Source organism: Acanthisitta chloris, unplaced genomic scaffold (genome assembly GCF_000695815.1).
Source record: "Acanthisitta chloris isolate BGI_N310 unplaced genomic scaffold, ASM69581v1 scaffold5088, whole genome shotgun sequence".
NCBI lineage: Eukaryota > Metazoa > Chordata > Aves > Passeriformes > Acanthisittidae > Acanthisitta > Acanthisitta chloris.
The window spans coordinates 9,649-30,964 of NW_008688576.1; the positions used below are offsets into that span (position 1 = coordinate 9,649).

Consider the following 21,316-nt stretch of genomic DNA (forward strand, 5'->3'; position numbering starts at 1 on the left):
TACACCAAGGCAATGTCACTGTTAAAGTCAGGGAAAATCACACAGGTGAGGATGTGATTGCAAGTGAGTTCCTGGTGGTCAGCCAGAAAGAAGGCCAGAGGTGTGGGAGACCCTTCCCACACAGTGCCCTTTGTCAGGTTATCATTTCGTCCCTTTGGTGTGTAAGAGTGACATGATGACCACGAAGCTGATTGTGTGCATCATCCTGTCACCCTTGTCTGCACTGAAATCATTGCACTTCAGAACCGGTTGAGTGTTTCTCTTTTGGAGACAGTTGCACCTCCTTTAAGGGTGTGGTATGGTGTCTGAGGTTGGATGTGGTCACTGGCACCCTCCAAGCAGCATCTCCAGGGCCCCTGAGGACAGGAGCTGTCTGTTGAGGGAAAGGGTCAATGTGATACTCTTAGCCAGGGAGCAGTGCAGTTAATCCCTGTATAGAGCTAGAACAAATAGAGCCAAAGCACATGATGACACCATACAGGAATAGGAGTTTTCTGCATTTTATACTTTGCTTCAGAGATTTTGCTTACTTGTTGGACTAAGTCTCTTGGACTTAACCCTTAGAGGTTTAAAGTGCTATAGCTTCATTTAAGTCAGTGGGGTGATGCTAATTGACTCTGTTTATAGGGATGTTAATTTATATATGGGGCATAAATGTCTATCTTTGCTTTTTCTTGATAAGCCACCGGGGAAGATACTCTGAGTATCTTTCTTGCTCATTCACTCTTCTGTAAACTGCCACTATTTTCAAAATGATGCTAAATCCAGGGATGTTAGAAAGTCAAGCAGATGGTGTATCACAGTGTGGGGCCATAAGTAAATAGGACCATCTCAGCAATTTAATAAATACAGACCTAAATATTAATTTTTATAGATAAATTGAGGGGGGTTTATATATCCTTGGATGCTTAAACTGTAAAAGACTAAACTTTCAGTTCAAAAAAATCCAAGATTCTCTGGGTAAATACAGTTATTTCAGTAAGTTACTTGAAACTACATGTCCTGACTGCTCTGAACTGCCACTTTCCCCAGCTTGCAGGGGTATATTACATGTCCTTTACAGGCTCACAAAGTCACAAAACATTGACAGCTTAGACAACAAATTTGCGAGAATGAGATGTCAGAAATTTGTGTCCTGTTCTGCTGTAGGAACTTCTGTGAATTGTGTAACCTTTTCTGACACAGTATTCCCATGCATAAAACAGGGACCATTCTAGTCCTCAGTGTCCTAAAGCTTTTAGGATCCCTGAAAAATGTTAGATTAAATGCAAACATTTTCTGTAAATTGTTGCTACTTTGCGGTTCAAGTAACTGGTGAGTTCAGTGGAAAACCTACACACCTTGTCAGGATAAACTCCTATTTATTCTAGCAGATACTCGACAATCAGTGGCCGTTGGACTGCTTCGTGTTATTTAGTCTTGAAAATGGTAAATAACTATTTGGAAGTCTTTCAGTACATTCCTTTATATTGCAGGCACAAAATCAATATTTGGCTTGTGTAGCCTTTTCCACCACTCCTTTTTTTTCCCTATTATCATTAAAATAGTTTCAGGTGATATGAGAAAGGATTTCATTTCAGTATAAGTGAACCTCCTCCAAAGCCATGACTTATGATTTATAATTTAAACAACTGTACATTTGACATTAGGCACCATAAGTAAGTTAAAATAGACAAAACAAAACCCCAGTAAGGGAGATGGGACAGGCAGGGGATAAAGGAAGAGCAGTTTGCTTTTATTTTTAAATTGCAAACAATTGTGGAGAGATGGGCTTTGAAACAAATACCATTCTGAAAACCCTCATTAGATTTTCACTTCATTCTTGACATCCATCTGACACAGAGATCTCAGCATAAAATGACATCAGCAGGCTTTACTCTATAAATACCCTTGGCCCACTGGCCTTCTAGCAGTTCTATATTCCTGTCCTGATGATGGGAGGCCACAGCTCACCCAGTTTTACGTCCTGCACTGCTGTTTGGAAAGCCTTAAGGCCTCTGCAATCCCAGCTGAGGTGCCACCCTGGTTTTCTCTCAAAATGCAGGACTTGCCATCACTCCAGAGCCAGGGCTGTGTGTGTAGCAGTGTGCCATGCAGAGGGCATGTGTGGTTTGTTAGACAAGTTTGTTATTTATCTCTTTTTATGATGGAATTAAGTATGGGAAAAACTCTGTCTGCCAAGATTTTTGACTTGATACATCACTGGCATTCTGGGTTAGAACTGACAAGAACCACCTCTTGATCCTACTGCTCACACTCTCAGTCCTGTGCCAGCTGCCCCAGCTGTCTGTGCATGCACAGGGTGATGTGGTGCTGAGTGTCCTATCTAGCCCTGCAGTTTGCATACTCAGAGTAAAGATTTTAATAAACTGCTCTGTGTTCAAGCATTTGCATTAGTTTCTGTGCAGCCCATTAGTGTATCAGAGCTCAAATCCCTCAAAAGCAGTTAGAGAAAAAAAAGGCTTGTGAGGACTCAGCAAGTGATGTGGTTAACTGATATGTTGAGAAAAGGAGATGCCTTTGTAGGAAGGTTATTTTCACTGAAGTAAAAATGCATGAGTTTGAAGGTTTAGCTCCAGATTTTCAAGAAACCAGTGGGCTCTATGCCTGGTACTTAATTGCTTTTTGTCTTTCCTAGGTGCATTTACTTCCCTGATTTTACCATATGTAATAACTTTTTCTATTTTTTTAAAGATTCAATAGACAATATTTTTGCAAGAGAAGGTGCACCGTTATACTTCACTAAAATAATTCCTGCTTTTTTTTTCTTATATTTTGTGAAAATCCACTCGTTTTTAGATTCTCTACCCCCACTCTAAAGGCTTTTTTTTTTTAAATTAGTGCAGTAATATCCCTCCTGTTAAGCTTAATAGAAGAGAGGATGCTATATATAACCAAATGCTGCTGCCTTTAATTTAGGCTGGAAAATGATTTGCTATCTGACATTGGACTTTGTGTAGCCAGACTGCCTTCCAGAAAAGAGGTCATAAATAGGAAGCTCCAAAATGCTAATTATACTGAGTACAATTAATTTCTATTAAGATTTGAAGCATACAAATTGAAACTTTTATCCTCATTGTGCAAATTGCTAAGAAAAAGCTATGGAGCCTGTGAAGCTGGAGGATTTTCAAAACAAAAGTCCCTGCTTAAACTATCTTTTATTGTGAGCTTTGTATTTCCCTGATATCCCTAGAGTCAGCAGACAGGTAGCTCAGCTTGATTTTGAACAGCAAGAGCATTTCCTCTGTTGTTGTAGGCCGTGGATTGCTGCATTTGATGACTATTCTTTGATAGGAAAAAACAGATTGAATATTTGAGGTCTTTCAGCAGGCTCTTGCTGTCATCTTTCCCCGTTAATGAACCCTGGCATTTCAGACCTCTAGCTGTGAGGTGTTGGAGCAGTCAGCTCTGTGTGAATGAGAGGGAGGCTGATGGAGAAAGGAGTACATTTTGCATACAGATTCCCATTCAGAGAGAGTTCCTAGCAGGAAGCACTGACTGTCAGCTACAGAGCTGTATTTTCCATGCTTAAAGAGTTGTACTTATCTCCAGAAATAAAATTTAAAGTAAAGACAGGTCTGAAAGGTTCTATTGTTTGTCCCTACAGTAGATTAAGGAACAAATTCTGTGGGGTTACAAACCTCAAGAAGAATTTGAAGCACTGCTTTGACAGACACAAAAGGATATCCCTCACTGCCTGAAAGCAAATGCTGCCTATTTCTTTGTGCTTCTGATTAATACACAGATTTAACTGCATCAGCTTCTCCAAGTGGAATAAGTCAGACATTCAAGGAGTCTCTGCTTTGCTGGATAACCATTCCATTACTTCACTACTTAGTCTCTTGAGACTGCTTAACAAAATACTTGCCTTGAAAGGATTTAAATTTTTATTTTAATTTTTTAATATAGTGCCCTTTAGTACGCTTGCCTTTCTGGCAAGTAGATAAAAAGAAGTGGTAAGTGTGAACCATCCTGAAATGGTGACAGTAACTAAGTCTTACAGAAAAATAGGTGCTACCTGCTGTCCTTTTGGTGCAGGCTTTAGAATGGGCTGGGTTAGTTTTGAAAGCAGTTTCCCAAATCAAATTCTAAAAGGAAAAAAAAAAGTGAGCTAGAGTCTGTGAAATTCAGGATAACAAGATGCTGAGAGAGACATGAGCATTTCTATTTCTGAATATAGTCATTTGCTCTGAGAGCTCTTGAAAATGACGTAGTGAGAAGTTGGCCAGTGTCCACACTGCCCTCTCTCATGTAGCCATGCATACACGTACCAGGGGCTAGCCAGAAACTAAGCCAAAAATATAATTCCTTCTCAATCCACCTGAACTGAATGGCAAGCAGGTTTCCAAAAAGGCTGCTTTGATTTTGTTTTGTAAGGACATTATGAAAATCCAGAAAATCCTTGAAGAGCTAAGTGAACATAATGTTCTGCTGATTGTCACAAAATACGTATTTTTCTTAAAATATATTGGAAACAGGAAATCTGATGCTAATGATGTTTTGCCAGGCGTAGCCTGATACTTCCAGCTTATCTATCTAGGCAAAGCAGTAGGAGTAAAAGGTTTTTTCCCTTCCCCACTTACACAATAAAACACAGTATTGATTCTGAGTTCACATTAATAAAGGCATTACTAACAATGGTCTGATTTAATGCACTGATATTAAAAAGTTCATCCTTATTAACAATTAACTTGCTGCTTGGAATGAGTTGGGCGTCAGCCATAGTCTTGCAGAACACAAAACGATTTGCAGAATCAAACTCACAACATGCCCAAGCACTAAGTGCTCCCTGCTGGATTGAAGATGTGGCTCTGCTCTTTCACTGCAGGTGACATCCGCAATGACTTGTACCTGACCTTAGAAAAGGGAGACTTTGAAAGAGGTGGGAAAAGTGTGCAGAAGAACATTGAAGTGACCATGTATGTGCTCTATGCAGATGGAGAAATCCTAAAGGTAAGTGCTTATTTCCTCTGTGAGCTTCAGGTGCCAACTGCTGCTCCAGGGACACGTTCTCTTGTTTCAGTGTGTCTGATGCAAGGGAGATAGCAAAATAAAAGGAGCTCTTAATTATTTTTTTTTATTTACTGTTAAGCTTTTAAACTATATATTATGATGAAGGAAGTTGTCAGTTATAAATTTGAAAGGATCTGAAGCACTTGCCTTATGTGGGGATAGGAGACCTGGAGAAAATATTCATAAACTGAAAACTTTATGTAATATCAAAATGTGATGGCAGTGGCTAAAGGAAAAAGAAAATTTAGAGTAACTGTAGTCAGAAAGAACTGAAGAATATATTACATACCTAAACTTAAATAACGGGTGTCATACAACATGATGAAATATGATTCCAAGAGAGACTTTTAAATCTGGGTTGTTGGGAGTTACAGTACTGAATGTAGTTCTGTCAAATAACTTCGAATAAAATTTCACCCTGGGCTGACTATTCCAGCTGGGGATGGGAATGGCTTATGTTTTTTCCTCTTCCTCTTTTAGTCTATTGAAGAGAAGAAGGTGGTGTGGGATGGCGTGAGGACAGAGAAGTAAACAGAAAATATTTTGGCATGAGCAGCTATCAGAAATAACTTTCCCCTACCTTTGGTTTTACCTCCACTGCAATAAAGTGGGCTTTGTAGCCATTTCCATGAGGAGTCTAAACACCTGAAGTGTTTGTTTACCAAACACATTTCCACAATCTTGTTTTTTGTTAATTGAGAGGAGAATTTTACTTTTATTATTACAGCTGCTTGTGATTTCATTAGAAGTAAAGTGTGTCTCTTGTAAGGAAGTAGTTTGTGCTCAGAGCTGTGGCAGGAAGATCACAGTCCTTTCCTGTTTAATTGCATTAGGCATGCATACCTTGCAAACTGAGTGACAAATTATTAATCATCATTTGATTTCACAGCAGTGTGGCAACGACCAAGATAGGTCTTTACCCTCCAAACTGCAATATCAGCATCTTCAAATGCTATCATGCATAATGGTAGCTAATTATACTGTAACTGTGGCTAATGATTATGTATAAAAGCCATATAATTTCTAAACATTATCAGTCTTAATTTCTCCTGTTTTGTTGATTGGAATGATCATTCACAAAGACAAAGTTATCTTTTCTTACCCTTGCCACTATGACTACTGTAAAGTGCCTCTGGGCTTTACATGGCATAGTGGAACAGACATGGTACAAACAAAGACTGTAAAGGGTAGTTGGTCCAATTAGAAAAAATTCAGGTGAGCATGTTGCCCAGAGAAGCTGGAAGTGTTCAAGGCCAGGTTGGGTGGAGCTCTGAGCAACCTGGTCTAGTGGAAGGTGTCCCTGCTCACGGCACAGGGGTTGGAACAAGGTAATCTTTGAGGTCCCTTCCAACCCAAACCGCTCTGTGAAACTGTGATTTGTCAATATTTGCATATAAAGGATCTTCTGTGGAGTTTTAAAATTTAAACCACATATTTAAAAGAAAATCTTTATCCCAGTTTTTATGTTCTTGCTCCTCTGTATAGTTGCAGTCAAAGCAGTAAAGGTAATTGGTTTATGTCAGGTAGATCTTTGGTTCCTAACATCTAATGATGCCAAATAATATGGGCAGAACACTAAGAGTTCAATCATGGACCCAAAGCACTGCTGTTCTTGGTTGGAATATCCTCTGCTGTTCCTGACCCATGGCCTTTCCGGAGCAGAGACTGCCAACGAACGCAGTGTGTGTTGAGTTACACAGTACAGCAGGGATCATCTGATATTAGAGTAAAATCTCTGAACTTCTCCCAACCAGTAGCACAATCTAAATCTGAATTATACCTTTGTGAGGACTTTAGCAGAACCATACACAGCATTAATGAGAATATTCTGTCTCAGGTCCTCATTGCTGTTGAGTATATCTTGATCCAGAAATAGTCCTATTGAAAGAAGGGGAAACGCTTCCAGAATGTAGTTTTGTTCAAAATGAGAATGAGCATTTCCTTTTCCAAATGGTCTTACTCGATTGTTAGTATCTTTCAATACAGTCTGAAAAATAAAAAGAAACTTGACACATTTCTCACTTATTCTTCTTTCTCTTCCAGTAGCAGAAATATCTTAGGAATTGCAAAGCACATCTTAAATGATGGAAATACTACCTGATGCTTTCTCTAGTTTAGCTTCCTTTATTTGCCTCTACCCTCTATTCACCTGCATATTTGGGTCTCATGGTAACTAGGTGTATGGAGACTAGTTTCATATTTGTGTTTTGCAGATCAGAATTCAAGATTAAACAGTCTGCTCTCCTCAGACTGTAGATTGTAGTATGACTGCATAGAAACTAAGTTAACAGCCAGAAGGAAAGACTGTTCATTTATTTAAAGTTTGTAACATGAAACACCATTCAAAGACTGACCATTTGTCAGCCAGAGCAGGTAATTTTTTGAGGGGACAAAATAGCTCACATTAAAATTTGAATCTTTACTGTACCTTGTAGAGGAAATAGAAATACTATTTTGCTTTCTCCTGAGAACCTAATGCAGAATGAGGTTTTGGAATTACTGTGTTGAAGCCCAACATGTTACCCTTGCTACAAAATAGAACTGGGATATTGCAGGAGCTCTGGTTTGTAGTACTGCCACTACTCTCACTCTGACCTGTTCATATCTGCAACACTTCATTCTTGTTGCTGTGTTACCAAAAGCACTTTTACAGCAGGATTGTGGCACAGCCCGTGTGCTCACTAAGGCTTACTTGATAGGACTGAGGTGCATAAGTTTATGCTGCCGTCACTCACTTTGGATGAGAGCCTTTACAATGAATTTCTGTCCAGGGGAGGCTGTTCTTGCTTTGAATCCCAAAATTCCAGGGAATGTTTCTTTCTTTTTGGGCTCCTTTGCAAATGCTTAGCTTTCTCAAAGCCAAAAGAATATTGCCAGAGGTCAAACTAAGTGGTTCTGGTTAATGGGATATGCTTGACTGGATAGTCCCTTGATTACAAATATAAAAATCAACACTGTTGGTATTTCCTTGGGATAGAATTTAGAGATGCCTTGGGGAAAAGACCAGTAGTTCTTGTCATCATACTGTTCCGTGAGAGGTGTTTTTACATCAGAATTTATATTGCATGTGTTGTTCTGGGTCTGCTTAGCTTCTGTTTCTTCCTGGATTCGTTATCCTTAGAGATGCTAAAAGTGAAGGATCTCTAAGTTGGCTTTTTTCTGCATGGTTTTATGAGATGTTGTATCTTTTGGATCTCTTTTTAAGTGCTGGGTCTAAAGCATGGGTTAGTGCTTATATAAAAAAAAAAGTGCTTCCTGCTCCGTGTCTTCATTACAAAGAAGCTTTTACTGTCCTTATTTCAGGACTTCAGTAGTTCTTCTATCTTCCTTTGCTGTGTTCTGACTGAGGATTTCTGTATTTCCTAAACAATATTGATCCATGTTTTTCTTCATCTATATTTTGATAATACATAGCTTGGGCAATATCTCTGAGTTTGTTATATCTACAAGCAGAAATTTTAGATCCAAATATATTTTTAGGTGGTGACTGTTACACAGAAATTCTTTGCTTCCCACTAGGAAGTAACTTGATTGGAATTTCCTGGGATAGTCAGAGAGCCTGGATGGTTATAGTTTTGAAAGATAAACATTTGGACTAGCTTGAAAAGTTCAGGTGTCACTTCTGAACTGAGATACTGAAGCAGAAATCTGACCAAAGTATCTTTTCAGAAATGTCTGACATTACAAGTTATGGTCCTATTAGGTCTTTTTTGGACTCATCTATATATATTTGGACTTAGGTGTTTATTGTATCTATTCTGTGGCCTAGAAAACTTAGCTTAAATAATAACTGAAGACACTGGAATTTGTCCAGTATCATAGGTCTCCTAGCTCACCCTTTGACCCAAAACACAGTTTAAAGATCTCTCTAAAATTTCACATTTCATTGTGTCTGCGTTTCTGCTTCTGACTCTTCTTTTATGTCTACAGAAAGATATGAATTATATAAAGGTTATCACTGTGTAATAAAATGACTCATTGATAGTGATGTGATGTCTTTTAATCTTGGATTGTTTTCTTTTCTTCCAGGACTGCATCAGCCTGGGCTCAGGAGAGCCAAGCAGGAGTGCATACCACTCCTTTGTCCTTTACCACAACAACAGCCCTCGCTGGGGGGAGATCATCAAGTTGCCCATTCCTATAGACAGGTTCCGTGGGTCTCACCTCCGCTTTGAGTTCAGGCATTGCTCCAGTGAGTGCAAAACCTAACCATGAGAAATCCCAAAGACCCGAGGTCTTTCCTTTGCCAGTTTATCTTTGGATGAGGCTGTAACTGGGTGGAAAGCAGGAAAGGGATGCCAACCTAAAATACGGTGAAGGGACACGGCCAATTAGCTGTTTGCTGTATTTAATGAACATTAAAACATTAAAAACATCATGAACAATCAGTGCAGGGCAAAGCACTCTGTGGTTCTTCGTCCCTGCTGTACTCTTGTTGTGTTTTTCTGTAGAATGTTTTCTTTACAGGATAAGTAGTTTATATTTCGCTATGTTTGGCATGTTTGTGTTTGATTTGAGGCTTGTTGGCCCTTTGCATAGAATTAGAAAAAAGAAATGAGAATTGGAGAAGTTGTTTGCTGTGTAAGCTGCTTTCTTTTTGTTTGGCACACGGAGAAGTGAGTGAGTAACTTGCAGTACGTATGGAACAGAGAGAATATGTACAAATACTATTCCTTCTTTCTATTTCTTGCTGCAGCAAAAGACAAGGGAGAAAAGAAGCTCTTTGGTTTTGCGTTCACCCCATTGATGAGAGATGATGGCACTACCTTGTCGGATGATATCCACGAGCTCTATGTTTATAAGGTACCAGTTCCTCTCTGCAGACTTTTCACTTGCTCATCTCTGCTTCAGTTTAAATGAATAATGGTCATTACATTATCCTTTTTCCTCCTTATTAGAAGTATGTGAGGAAGAGATTAATAGTAGTTTCAAAATTTTATAAATTCAAAATCACGTAGTATGGATAGAGCCTTCTATTCTAGGTATAACTCACCATTTCTGTTCAGATGGTGATTTATCTGCTGTTAATCCCATCTGTTTAGATTTCAAATACACTGGTGTTCATGAGCATCCAGCAGTTCTACCAGCCTGTGGCATCACTCTGTACGTTGGTATGATGACATTATGCTGTGCTTCGAATGCGTCGTGTTCGACACTGTGGCTTGGCTGCCCTGCAGCAAGGGATTTGGGCAGCTGCTTTGGGTTATTTCCTACCTGCTGATTTACCTTGGTTTATTCCTTCAGTATGATTCTCAGACAGCAGCACTAAGTTGTGTAGTTCGAAGGTCGTGGTAAGTTCTAAAGAATCAGTGGTTAGGAGAGCACACTTTGCAGAGCTGAGTCTGGCTTATGCATGTACAGGCCCCAAAGATGGTAAGCACAGGTTTTTCTTAGAACTGTCTTTGTGCACCCAGAACAATAAAAGTACTTAGGATCAATAAAAGTACTTAGGCAACTGCTGCCAGGCTGTGAGCATGTGGAATGAGAGACACTGGGTACAATTCCATTTCTTGTCCTGTATCCACAGTGTGATGAAAACAGCACATTTAACAACCATGCACTGTACCTGGGGCTGCCCTGCTGCAAGGAGGACTACAATGGCTGTCCCAACATCCCTTCCAGCCTCATTTTCCAGCGCAGCACCAAAGAGACCTTTTCGGTCTCCACACAGCTTTCTTCTACCAAACTGACCCAGAATGGTGAGTAGCTGATTCTTCACAATTGCTCAAGGCAACAGGAATTGTGAAAGAGAATGGTAAGAAGGGTATGCTTGTGCTTTGCTTGTTTTACTAAAATACTCCTTTGTTATAATTTTATTATATGTATGCTTTTTTGTTTGCTATCATACTGAAATGAGCAGAAACTTTTTTTGATGAAATGAGGATATTGACAGATGGCAGAGAAATGACAGACATTATGTGAGTGCATCACAAGGGTAATATATTAAAGGAAAAATTTAAATTTCACCAAATAATTGAAGAACAAAAAATTCAATGGTAACACTTCTACTCAATCCAAAATTTGTTTTGTTTGACTTTTACAGAGTTACTAAGTAAAAATTTGTCACAGCAGCATCCCTGAAGCGTGAGAAGACAGAAGTGGATTGTCCACAGTTTAGTGTCAAGTTGCATAGGGAAACATGCAGCCTTTACTCTTCTCAAAGTACTTATCTATTCCTCCATTCATTTTTGTTTTCCTTCTTGTTTTCCATTATATATCTATTATTTCCCAAGAAGTGTGAACTGCAACAAGAGGCGAAATGTAACATGTGATGAATCTCTGGTGGGTCTGGAGTTGCCATTCTTCCCTCTGTGTATGTTTTAGCTCTTTCTCCCTCTGTTGTGCAGTGGATTTGCTTGCCCTGCTGAAATGGAAAGCTTACCCAGATCGTGTGATGGATATTCTTGGAAGACTGAGACATGTCAGTGGCGAGGAAATTGTTAAGGTACTATATGATATAAGAGTTTTTGGATGTATCTGTGATAGTCGGTGAGTTCTCACCTGCAGGGCACTTCCAAATGTTCCCTCTTACTGTACATTTTGATTCACATTGTGAATTCTCACTGTGTATGAACTGGGATTTTATTATGATGTGAAACTGAACAGGAAGATACACTTCAGAAATTAGTGGATAGTTAGTCCCTGGGATCAAAATAGAGCTAATCCTTAGTAAAATTCCCTTAGCCATGTGTGCTGCAAGTATTGGGTCCTCAGCATGAGCTGTCCCAGCCTGCAGGCTCACTGCTCTTGGGGCACGGAGCTGCTGGGGCAGGCACAGCCACTTGGTAGGGGTGTTAGGTGTAGTCTGACCCGTTCCAATGGGTATTTCCAATAGGTATTTCCCAAAGGACAGTCTGTAAAATTGCCTAAGTTGTTAGTCATTTCTAGAGTGAAGAAATAGAGCTGACTCAGAAAACTTGGTCTTCTCAAACAGCGAATAGAGTCAATCTGGATTAAATTATTTCATGGGGATAAGTGATTGATTCCCTCCATAATTCAGCTGCCGTTTGGCACTGGGATGTGAAGAACAGAATTCAGAAAAAGAGGCATTTTATCATTTCAGAGATTTCATAAATTGTTGTCATTTATTTCTTGTTTGCCATGTCAGAAATATAAGTAGAATAGATTAAAAAATCATGAGAGAATGTGCAGCTGACAATCTTGAGCATTCTCTTTCACACTCAGCCTGTTGAGGACTGTGCTTTTGGGAAGAAAGTCACTGAGTAGTCAGCTCTCAGCAACCTGCAGTGTTACAGCTGAAAGAAACAATGGGCAACATGTAGTTTGACCCAATTAATGCTTGTTGGAAAAGCTTTACTTTCTGTCACGTAACAAAAATTTTCAATATCAAACCTACTATGGAGCACCAGTTGATGTGCTTCCAAGCCTAACGCTCGGTGCTGAACAGTACCTGACATCACTCTTATGACATGAGAATCCAAGTGAGTTATTTTGCTGCTGTTGTTAGGCAGCTCTTCCAGTCAGCTGACAGTGAGAGGAACACTCAGTTAAATTTACTAATCAGGCATGCAATACATTTTTCTTATCTTTTGTTTTTCTGTCATTTTTGTTTAGAAATCTTCCTTGTCAAGAGAAAAAATTTTCTTAGTAAAAACAAATCAAAATCTGTCACATGATATAGATGAACCTGAAGTGGTTTGTCCTTGGCAAGTGTTTCACAGAGATATCAACATGCGCAAAATAATTAAAGCAGGGGGAAAATAACCTTCTTCTGAATGCAATTTAATTTGAAATTCTTTGTTTATCCCTGCCATTTTAGTTCCTACAAGATATTCTGGACACGTTGTTTGTAGTGTTGGATGACAACACAGAGAAGTATGGTTTGTTGGTCTTTCAGTCTTTGGTAAGCTGCTGCATTGTTATTTATCTCATGCTCAGTGAATTTTGAGTCTCTTATTATCATGTTGCTAGTATTTTGCTCCGATAAGATATGAAATATTCAGCTGGATCCAGCCTTATATTTTTTGTAATGATCTTGGGTGAGGAGGACAGAATAACCTCAGCAGATCTGAGGGCAGCAGCATTTGCTCTCACCTGGGAGAAGCAAACAGTAGTGTCTGATAGCACAGCTACTGACTGTTTAAAGGAGCTCGTGTGTTTCATTGTTCCTTAGCTCGGGTATCTTGTTTCTGGATACTTAGCAGCAATGTGTGATTTCCTTTAGTATAGGTTCACTGTTTCATCTCCCACAGGTGTTCATCATCAATCTGCTGCGTGACAGCAAGTATTTCCACTTTCGCCCTGTGATGGACACGTACATTCAGAAGCACTTTGCAGGAGCTCTGGCTTACAAGTAGGTTTTCTTTATCTATCATTTGGAGGAATGGTATAGCAAGCTTGGGATTGATGTCACCATCAGCCTTCCTGTCAGCAGTGGTTCCCAAAAGTAGAGATACTCAGCTGGAAGTTTTCCAGCACAGCTATAGAAAAAAACTGCCAAATGTCACCAGTGACTCAGCATGGTCAAACTTGGGCATTTCTCTAGCCTTTCTGAACTGGCAAATCTTATGTTTTTGTTCTTTTTTTTAAAACTGAAGAGGCACTCACTCAGCAACAACTCTATCAGTCTGTACATATACATGTCTTGTCTTAAGGACGTTGGGGTACAAGACTTGTGTGAAAGCTTAGAGAACTAATTGTAACTTCCTTTTCCAAAGCAGACAGGTATGTACACAAGAAGTTGTACTATTTGATTACAACATAATTTAAGTAGATCAGAAATTTAAAATTCACTGTCTCTTTGAAGACTCTGACTTATTTTCTAGTATTCAAGAGAGTCTTGCATCAGAGAATGAGACAGATCTTTGAAAGCAGTGACATTTATCATTTGGGGTGTTGTTTTTCCTTTCTTTTAGACCATTTCATTTGCATATTTGAGCACATTCTACCTTTGGCCACAATAAGCTATTAAAAACAGCTTATAATTGGTTTTGATTGATTTAAGCCACTCACATTTGTGTGTAATTAAATATTACAAAATATTCTGTCAATGGCAGGTAAAAACTTGTAGATAAGATATGACACTAGAAGCCATAGTCATGTTCAGAGGGTGAAAAGGTGTGTTAATTACCACCTCTTTCAAATAAAACAAATGTTTTTTGGTGGTCTGATGTCTGGGATAATACATGGTTTTAATACACCTTTATAAGTTAGTCCAAATGGTATTGTGTACTGAGTAAAATAGATGCATATATTTTCTTTATGATCTTAGTTTCCAGAAACTTCTTACTTAGACAAGAGCTAGAATTCCTTGGGGGGGGAGCCATATTTTCATTTAGAACCATGCCTTTATCACAGCTATCTCTTTAATTACATCTTTCATATGTTCTCTTAGTGTTCTTCCTGGTCTAAGTCAATTGCAGAGAACAAATTATCTTCTAGTTTTGAAACTTAAATAAATGTAAATATGATGCAAATTCAGTATCAGAACAGCTGTAAGTGACCACTGAAATGAAGTGAAATGAGACTGTTCCATGAGACCAAAATGTTTGTAGCCTGTCTAATTTTAAAACACTGCTGAGGGTTCCTTTCCACTGTTTGCTCTGTTCAGAGAGCTGATCCGATGTTTGAAGTGGTACATGGACCGTTCAGCTGAGCTCGTACGCCAGGACCACATCCAGGAAGCAATGAGAGTATGTATTCAATAAAAGCTTTGGATGTCAGTTCCTTCTGGGACTATAGAGGGGCTGGGGAAGCTGTAAATAAACTCAAGGGTAGTGTGGCACTGCCTTCTTACTTGTTTAACCAGAATTTGTTTTTATATACATATGTATATATATAGCCACGATTTTAATTTTAGAGGGCAATTCCCTCTTGTGCAGAAAAATTGGGAAGAATTATGTTTCCTCAAGTCCTTTTGCAGCCTTGTGGAGAACTCAAGTGGGACTTATATACATGACCAGTGCATATATATTCCATGTATGTGGCCAACACCTTGCCCTCCAAGCAGCAGTAATTTTAAATGTTAGGCACAGGTGCTGTGGATCAAAGATTTGCTTTTTATTTCTAGGTGTGACACAGCTCCATTGGGTTATGGGTTTAAGTTCTGGGTATTTTAAGAATCAGATAAATGACCCTTTAACTGGGTGGAAATTGTTCAAACTCACACAGCACAGGACCTGCCTGTGGTTTAGTGATGAGAGTGTGATCTCGCAGGGAGGCACAGGTTTCCAATGGGGTGTGAAACAATGGGAATGGTTTTGGTGGTATTGCAGAGAAATTGGGGAAAAAATAATTCATTTTACCCCATGTAATTGTAAGCCAGAAAGAGAGTGTGTCAAGTACATAAATACAGGATTCCAAATTTTTTTTTTTAGTGAATGTTCACCTGTGTCACACCTGTGAGTGGATGTCACACCTCTTACTCTGAGTAGGCTTATGTCCAAACATTTGGGTCTGGGCACTTGCAGAACTAGTAGCTGTGGCAGCAATTTGCACTTTCTTTTTCATACTTGACAGTACAATTAGATGAAGCATCTCACAGGTGAAGGACACAGTCACTGCCATCCACTCACTTTCAAGATCTCCTGTTAGGGTCCTATTGAGATAATAGAAGGGTATTATACCAGTGTTTTCTCTGTCTTTTGTAGATATTTATGTGCTTAGAAGCTTCTTTGTAATACTTTGCAACCACAGATTCATAGGGAAAAGTAAAAATAGGCCAAAGATATCTTTTCATGAAATGATCAACTTTCTCGGCTTTTTTTTCCATCCTTATGCTTCCTTTTTTTTCTTTTTTTTTTTTTTTCCTGGGTACTTCTAGTGAGGAAGCTATTAAAATTATGAGATGAGAGGAAAATCTCTAGCTGGAGTGACTTCGAGGAGTTTTTCTTCCCTCTCAAATGACTCATTAGTGCTATATGCAGTGCAGCAAATAGAGATGTATGTTATTGTCGCTATGTGATCTTCATTTTTCCAACTTCACAGCAGCTCTCATTGGAAATAGTAGCAATATGAACACTGGAATGTCTTTCAGAAGCTGGGGTTAGTCAGCTTACTGCTTGTGAATAAGGTACTTTCTGTCTAGGTAGCTCTTTGCTTACTGGGAATCTGAGGTGCTTGCCTAGAACACAGCTGTTCCCTCCATGAGGGAGGTCGATTTGAAGACCTGACAGCCCAAGCACAGGAATTATAATTACCACCAGAGGTTGTGCAGACCTATGCAGGAGGATGACAGCACATCCTCCACCACCCATGCTGCTGTCACATCTTATTCAGACAGTTGCCTTTGCAGGTATAACTTCTAGGCCCAAACTAAGCTCTGTATCTTCTGTTACAGTGTAGTGATTGGTTTCCAGATTTTATTTCAGGTGTTTGGAGCAAGTTTGTACCAAATCCATTATCATTCTGATGTGTCATTACTAGTACTAGGTTCTACTGTTGAGGATTTCTGTGGTCCTGGATGTCTTCACTACATTCCTTGCATTAGTAGTTCTTCAGCTGAGAAAACAGGATAGCTCTCTATCCCTTTTTCCCTGAATAAGTTGTTAAGTGTAGTGCTCTAAAGCTGGTGTTGAAATATCTCTGCACTCTTTTTGGTTCGTGGCTGCTTATGTACATTCATCATGAGCATGCAGATGTCTCATAGGATTCTGATTTCTGATCTTAGCATTAGCCAGAAGAGCTCTAGAGTATTTCTAAAATTTCTTACCTCCCTCAAAACTGCACTTAATTCTCAAAAAACTTCTAAAAAACTTGGAGGATCTGTAATCAAAAGGACATGCTTACCTGTGCTAGAACACATGACATCATGCTCCTTTATTATGCCCTATACTAAACTCCACATCCAGGTACAGCTGCCTGTGCCTCCCTGGAGACTTCTGTAACAGAGTGCCCATATATGGCTCTGCAGACGGTTTTACTGTCCCTACTGCTCAGTGTCTCTAGGAGATGCCCTTCCAGCTTCAGTTACCTTCCAGTAGTAGAACCACAGGTGGTTCTTGTCTAGATTGAGGAGCCAGTGGCCAAGAAGGTGCTCTGCTTCCTCAGGAGGTTTTGCATGTGCTGTACCCTGAGGCTGCTGGTCACAGGGGAGAGGTGTGTGCTCACCTATTGCATGAACATGAATGCAGACTAGGTTTGTAAAGGACTTCCTTTAATTTGATACTGATCTTTTATATCATACCAAACATAATCGAAGGCTGGAATTTTATTTCAGTGCACTTCTATTGCCTTAGGGCACTTATGTGCATCACACTTGTCAATCTGTAGGTAGTAAGAGACAAAGCTAGTCCAAGTGCTGCCTTGTGCTAGCAAGACTTGGTTTGTGTGTTCAGCATCCCAGACATGTGCCTGCAAACACACACAACTTCAGCTCACTGCCTGTGTGGGCTCATTGCAGGCAGCAGTTCAGGCTGTCTGTGCTAAGGATGTGCAGTGTGGCTGAGACCTGTCACTTCACCTTCCACTGAGAGTTGTGGAAGTTTATAAATCCTCTGATTCATTGCAAAACATAATCTTCAGTTATGAACTTTCAGATCAGAATTATGGTTGTCTCTACTAAGCCTATAAAACAGCTTGTACAAGCACTTGACATGCTGCATTTGGTGTCAGCAGCAGAGGTGTTAACTTTCAAGAGCTGACTCTGAACCAACTGACCTTTGCCTGGAAACTACCCAGAAATTTAAGGTGTTATTTCCTGGTGAAGTCCTTTGGTGTAAGGAAGATTTACTGGGAGATGGTTTAGTACAGAAGTATAAATAATGTACTGCTGAATTACCAACGTTGCCATCATTTCTCAAAAAAATCCCACAAAACAAAAACAAACAAACAAAACCCCAAAAGCAAAGGCTGTAAGAATCAGTGGCATTTTGTAATCCATGATGGCTTTGTGGAGAATTTCACATTCTCATTTTCTATTCTTAAAGCTGTGGCATGCTAAACCTTAAAACATATCATTGCATACTTGTGCATATAGTGTGGTGGTTCAGTCAGGAGCATCTTATGGATGCAAAAATTAATGATGAGAGCAGAATTTGTGTTTGAATTGACTTTCAATTTCCAAGCAGGGAAGCAAGACAACAATACTTTCCATAGAATACTATGGAATATTACTAATGTTTCTGTGTTGCCTATGGTTGCTGATTCCAGCTTGGTTTTTCCTGTGCTGAATTTTGTGGATACATCAAACTATGCCTCATGTCTTCCCTTAATCCTGCTTTAATGGTGAATCATGTTAAGCACTAAAGGAAGACTAATGTCACTGATATTTAGTACATTTTGTTGTTGGCAGTTGTGTGTGCCAAGGGATCAGAAAGGCTGTGTGGAGTGTCACCTTGCTGGGTTGGTGTCTGTGAGAACTGTTGATAGGTTGGTAACTTGTTATAGCTGCACAGAACTATGTGTTTTCTTCATTGACATTGCTGCCAAAGAAATGCAGTTCTGAACAGTGCCATTTACAAAATTTTACAGACATTTAGGTTGCAAATTCAGACTTAATCTAGACACGACACAGGGCAAATTATTATTCTACTACAAAAAGAGCCAATTTCCAGTCCTGCAGGACTGAGCATCTCTCACACATGGTGTACCAGTGTTAAATGCCATCTTGTGTGTGAATTATTCTCCCTCTGCTGGGTGCTCCCCACCTCCATGCGTGACACTTTAACTTAGCAGAGCTTGAAGTAAAGAGGTGCTCTCTGCAGTGCTGCTGCTTGACACTCTCCTGAGCTGCCAGGAGCCTTCACATGCTGCTCTTGTCTTCAATTTCTGCAGCTGCATTTATTACTGTTGTACATGTAGCTGCCAGAAATAAAGGTGAAAGTTGCTGTTGTGTGCATAGTGAAAAGCAGAGTCTCCTTTTACAGCTAACCTTTCTTCTGTTTCACTGACAGTCCACTCATGGTAATTTAGATAAGGTAACTCAAGTGAGTAAAAGTACAACTTGAATGAAAACAGAAATGGTTCTTCAGGCACTTCAGACATTGTGCCAAGACATGAGAAAAAAGATTTTCCTCAAATTATGTAATTTTAATCTGTCTACTTGACTTCAATGCATACTTTTTTTTTTGTTAGAGGGACATGCAGGTAACAAAGATTATTGATTGAGAATGGTTGCTTGCCTATGAGTAGCTCTTCCTTAACTGAATTATCTGTGTTATAAAACCTGTTTTTCTTTCTCCTTTCTAAAGCTGAAGAATTTACTTGTTATGCACCCAGAGTCTTTTCTGGTTCTCTTTAAAGCTCCTTTATTTTTCTTTCTCTCTTCCTCTGTCTTAATCTCCTTCCACTCCTGCTCCTTAAGGCCTTGGAATATCTTTTCAAGTTCATTGTCCAATCTCGGATCCTTTACTCCAGAGCTACTTGTGGAATGGAGGAGGAACAGTTCCGCTCCAGCATCCAGGAGCTTTTCCAGTCCATCAGATTTGTGCTCAGCTTGGACAGCAGGAGCTCTGAGACTCTCATCTTCACACAGGTTTGCTATTTTCTATGCTTCCACTGGCAAACCAAGAGGCAGCTGTTTCCTGCATAGGTAGCAGGTATGGGCACAAGGGGATTAAATGCAGGTTAATAGAGTTTTCTCCTCTGACAAGATGATGATGCTGGGAAACAACACAGCCAATAAATGGTGTTAGACGGTAGTTTTGCATAGGTGAGCTGGACTCTGGGCTCCATAGAGGGAAGTGACTTGTCAGGTGTGAACACAATTTTTGCTCTTCACAAAAGTAAACTGCATTTTCAAGTCTCTTTCACTCATGTGTCTTACAGTTGGCCTCAAGAATTTTTGAATCCTTAATTATAGTAGTTCAAATCAATACTTAAAGTTATAGCAACAACACAGTGAGAAGTTCAGTTGGTGTATTCACATTCAGATAAACTTAATTCCAGCATGCATTAAAATTATAGTCAGAATCTTACCCAGCCTGACCACAGGCATAATGTGATGCCCACACTCACATTTAATACAGCATTTTGAACGTGGCCCAGAGCATTTCACAAAGATTTCATGTGGGCTTAAGATACTACTTGAAGTAAGGATGCTACTAAGTTTTGTTTCCTGCTTTAAAGACCACTGTACTAAATTACACTCTTCTGCATTTAAAAGTTTGAAACAGTAATGTCAAATGGGCTGTGTGTGCCTCTGCTCAGAGAATGTCACCTAGAACTCCCTGGTAACATGAAGGTGATTTGTAATCACTAATGCATACCTACAGATGTTCTGAACACCTGCTAAAGTTTGCCATTGAAGCAGCTGCTGTGAACGTTGAGGCCGAGCAGAGTGACTCTGCTGGCTAGGGAAGCTGCCAGTGGTGTGATCTCTTTCTTAAGGAGCTGCTCTGAAAGGTTTTGAGAACAGCTGCTCTAATCTTTTACTTAATCACCCATTAGTGGGTATAATAAGATGAGGCAGGAACATGAGAATTCTCATCAGTGCACAGGGTTTTGCAGGCAAAGTGATGGTGAATGGAAACAGCATCTTAGGATCGTTTTTCAGTTGGTTGGTCACAAATACAGAGAGAGAGAGACTCACCTTGAGCATGGGATGTTTTCCCTTGTTCTCTTTGCTTTTCCTTTTTATTTTTTTCCTCCTTTCTCTCACTATGGTATTTCTTACTTTGGACTTTTGTAATTTGTAAAGTCTGTCCTTGTTTAATCTTTGAAAAGTTTACTTTTTGTTTCCCCCTTGCCATTATGTTGCCCCTTGATCCCACTTGCCCCCTAGGCCTCCCAGCCTGGAGGGCAGGCGAGCGGAGCCGGGACATGTGCCCCACAGAAATGTGGTGGCACCTCAAGGCCATCATTTCATTCTGTAAGTAATGATCCCCAGAACTGCACAAGTGTTTCATCGTGGATGTTCCCAATTAATATCTTTTTCCTACCCCAAACCCTCTTTTCCTGCATATAAACTAGAATTTAATGTTTAAGGTGCTGGTACTTTAGGAGATGTGGAATATTTCAGTTGTTAATGGAACAGCTTATGGCACACACACACACCGAAAAGACAGTACTGAGGGTGTACACCAGATTTTATAAGTCAGATTGTTTAGGAAAGCCAAGGAGATAATAGTTCTAGAAATCTGGACAACTGTTAAATAGCTGAGAAATACTCAAGGCCCTGGCAGACGTAATTTCCCTCACACTTTGTCCTTTTCTCCAGGATATTTGAGACGTCTCAGTATAGTTTTTCCAGCAATGAGAGCACAACTGATTTCCTTCCTTCCAGGCAATTAGTTTGACATGAGCAATGTTCCAGCATACTTTAGGGTGTTGCACAAAAAGGGCCCTTCAAGGAACTGATTAAATGATGTAGCCTCAAAACAGCTGCAAAGATTCCTGAAGAGAT

At 39.7% G+C, this 21,316-nt stretch overlaps 1 protein-coding gene across 1 annotated transcript in view; it reads left to right on the top strand.

The window, feature by feature from the left end:
• DOCK3 (dedicator of cytokinesis 3) overlaps positions 1–21,316 on the top strand; it is a 79,130-nt gene that overhangs the window by 7,448 nt on the left and 50,366 nt on the right. The window contains 9 exon segments of the mRNA XM_009081064.1: positions 4,829–4,953; positions 9,043–9,205; positions 9,710–9,816; positions 10,541–10,712; positions 11,361–11,458; positions 12,794–12,877; positions 13,227–13,327; positions 14,585–14,666; positions 19,277–19,447. Of these exon segments, the coding sequence (XP_009079312.1) occupies positions 4,829–4,953; positions 9,043–9,205; positions 9,710–9,816; positions 10,541–10,712; positions 11,361–11,458; positions 12,794–12,877; positions 13,227–13,327; positions 14,585–14,666; positions 19,277–19,447 (1,103 nt within the window).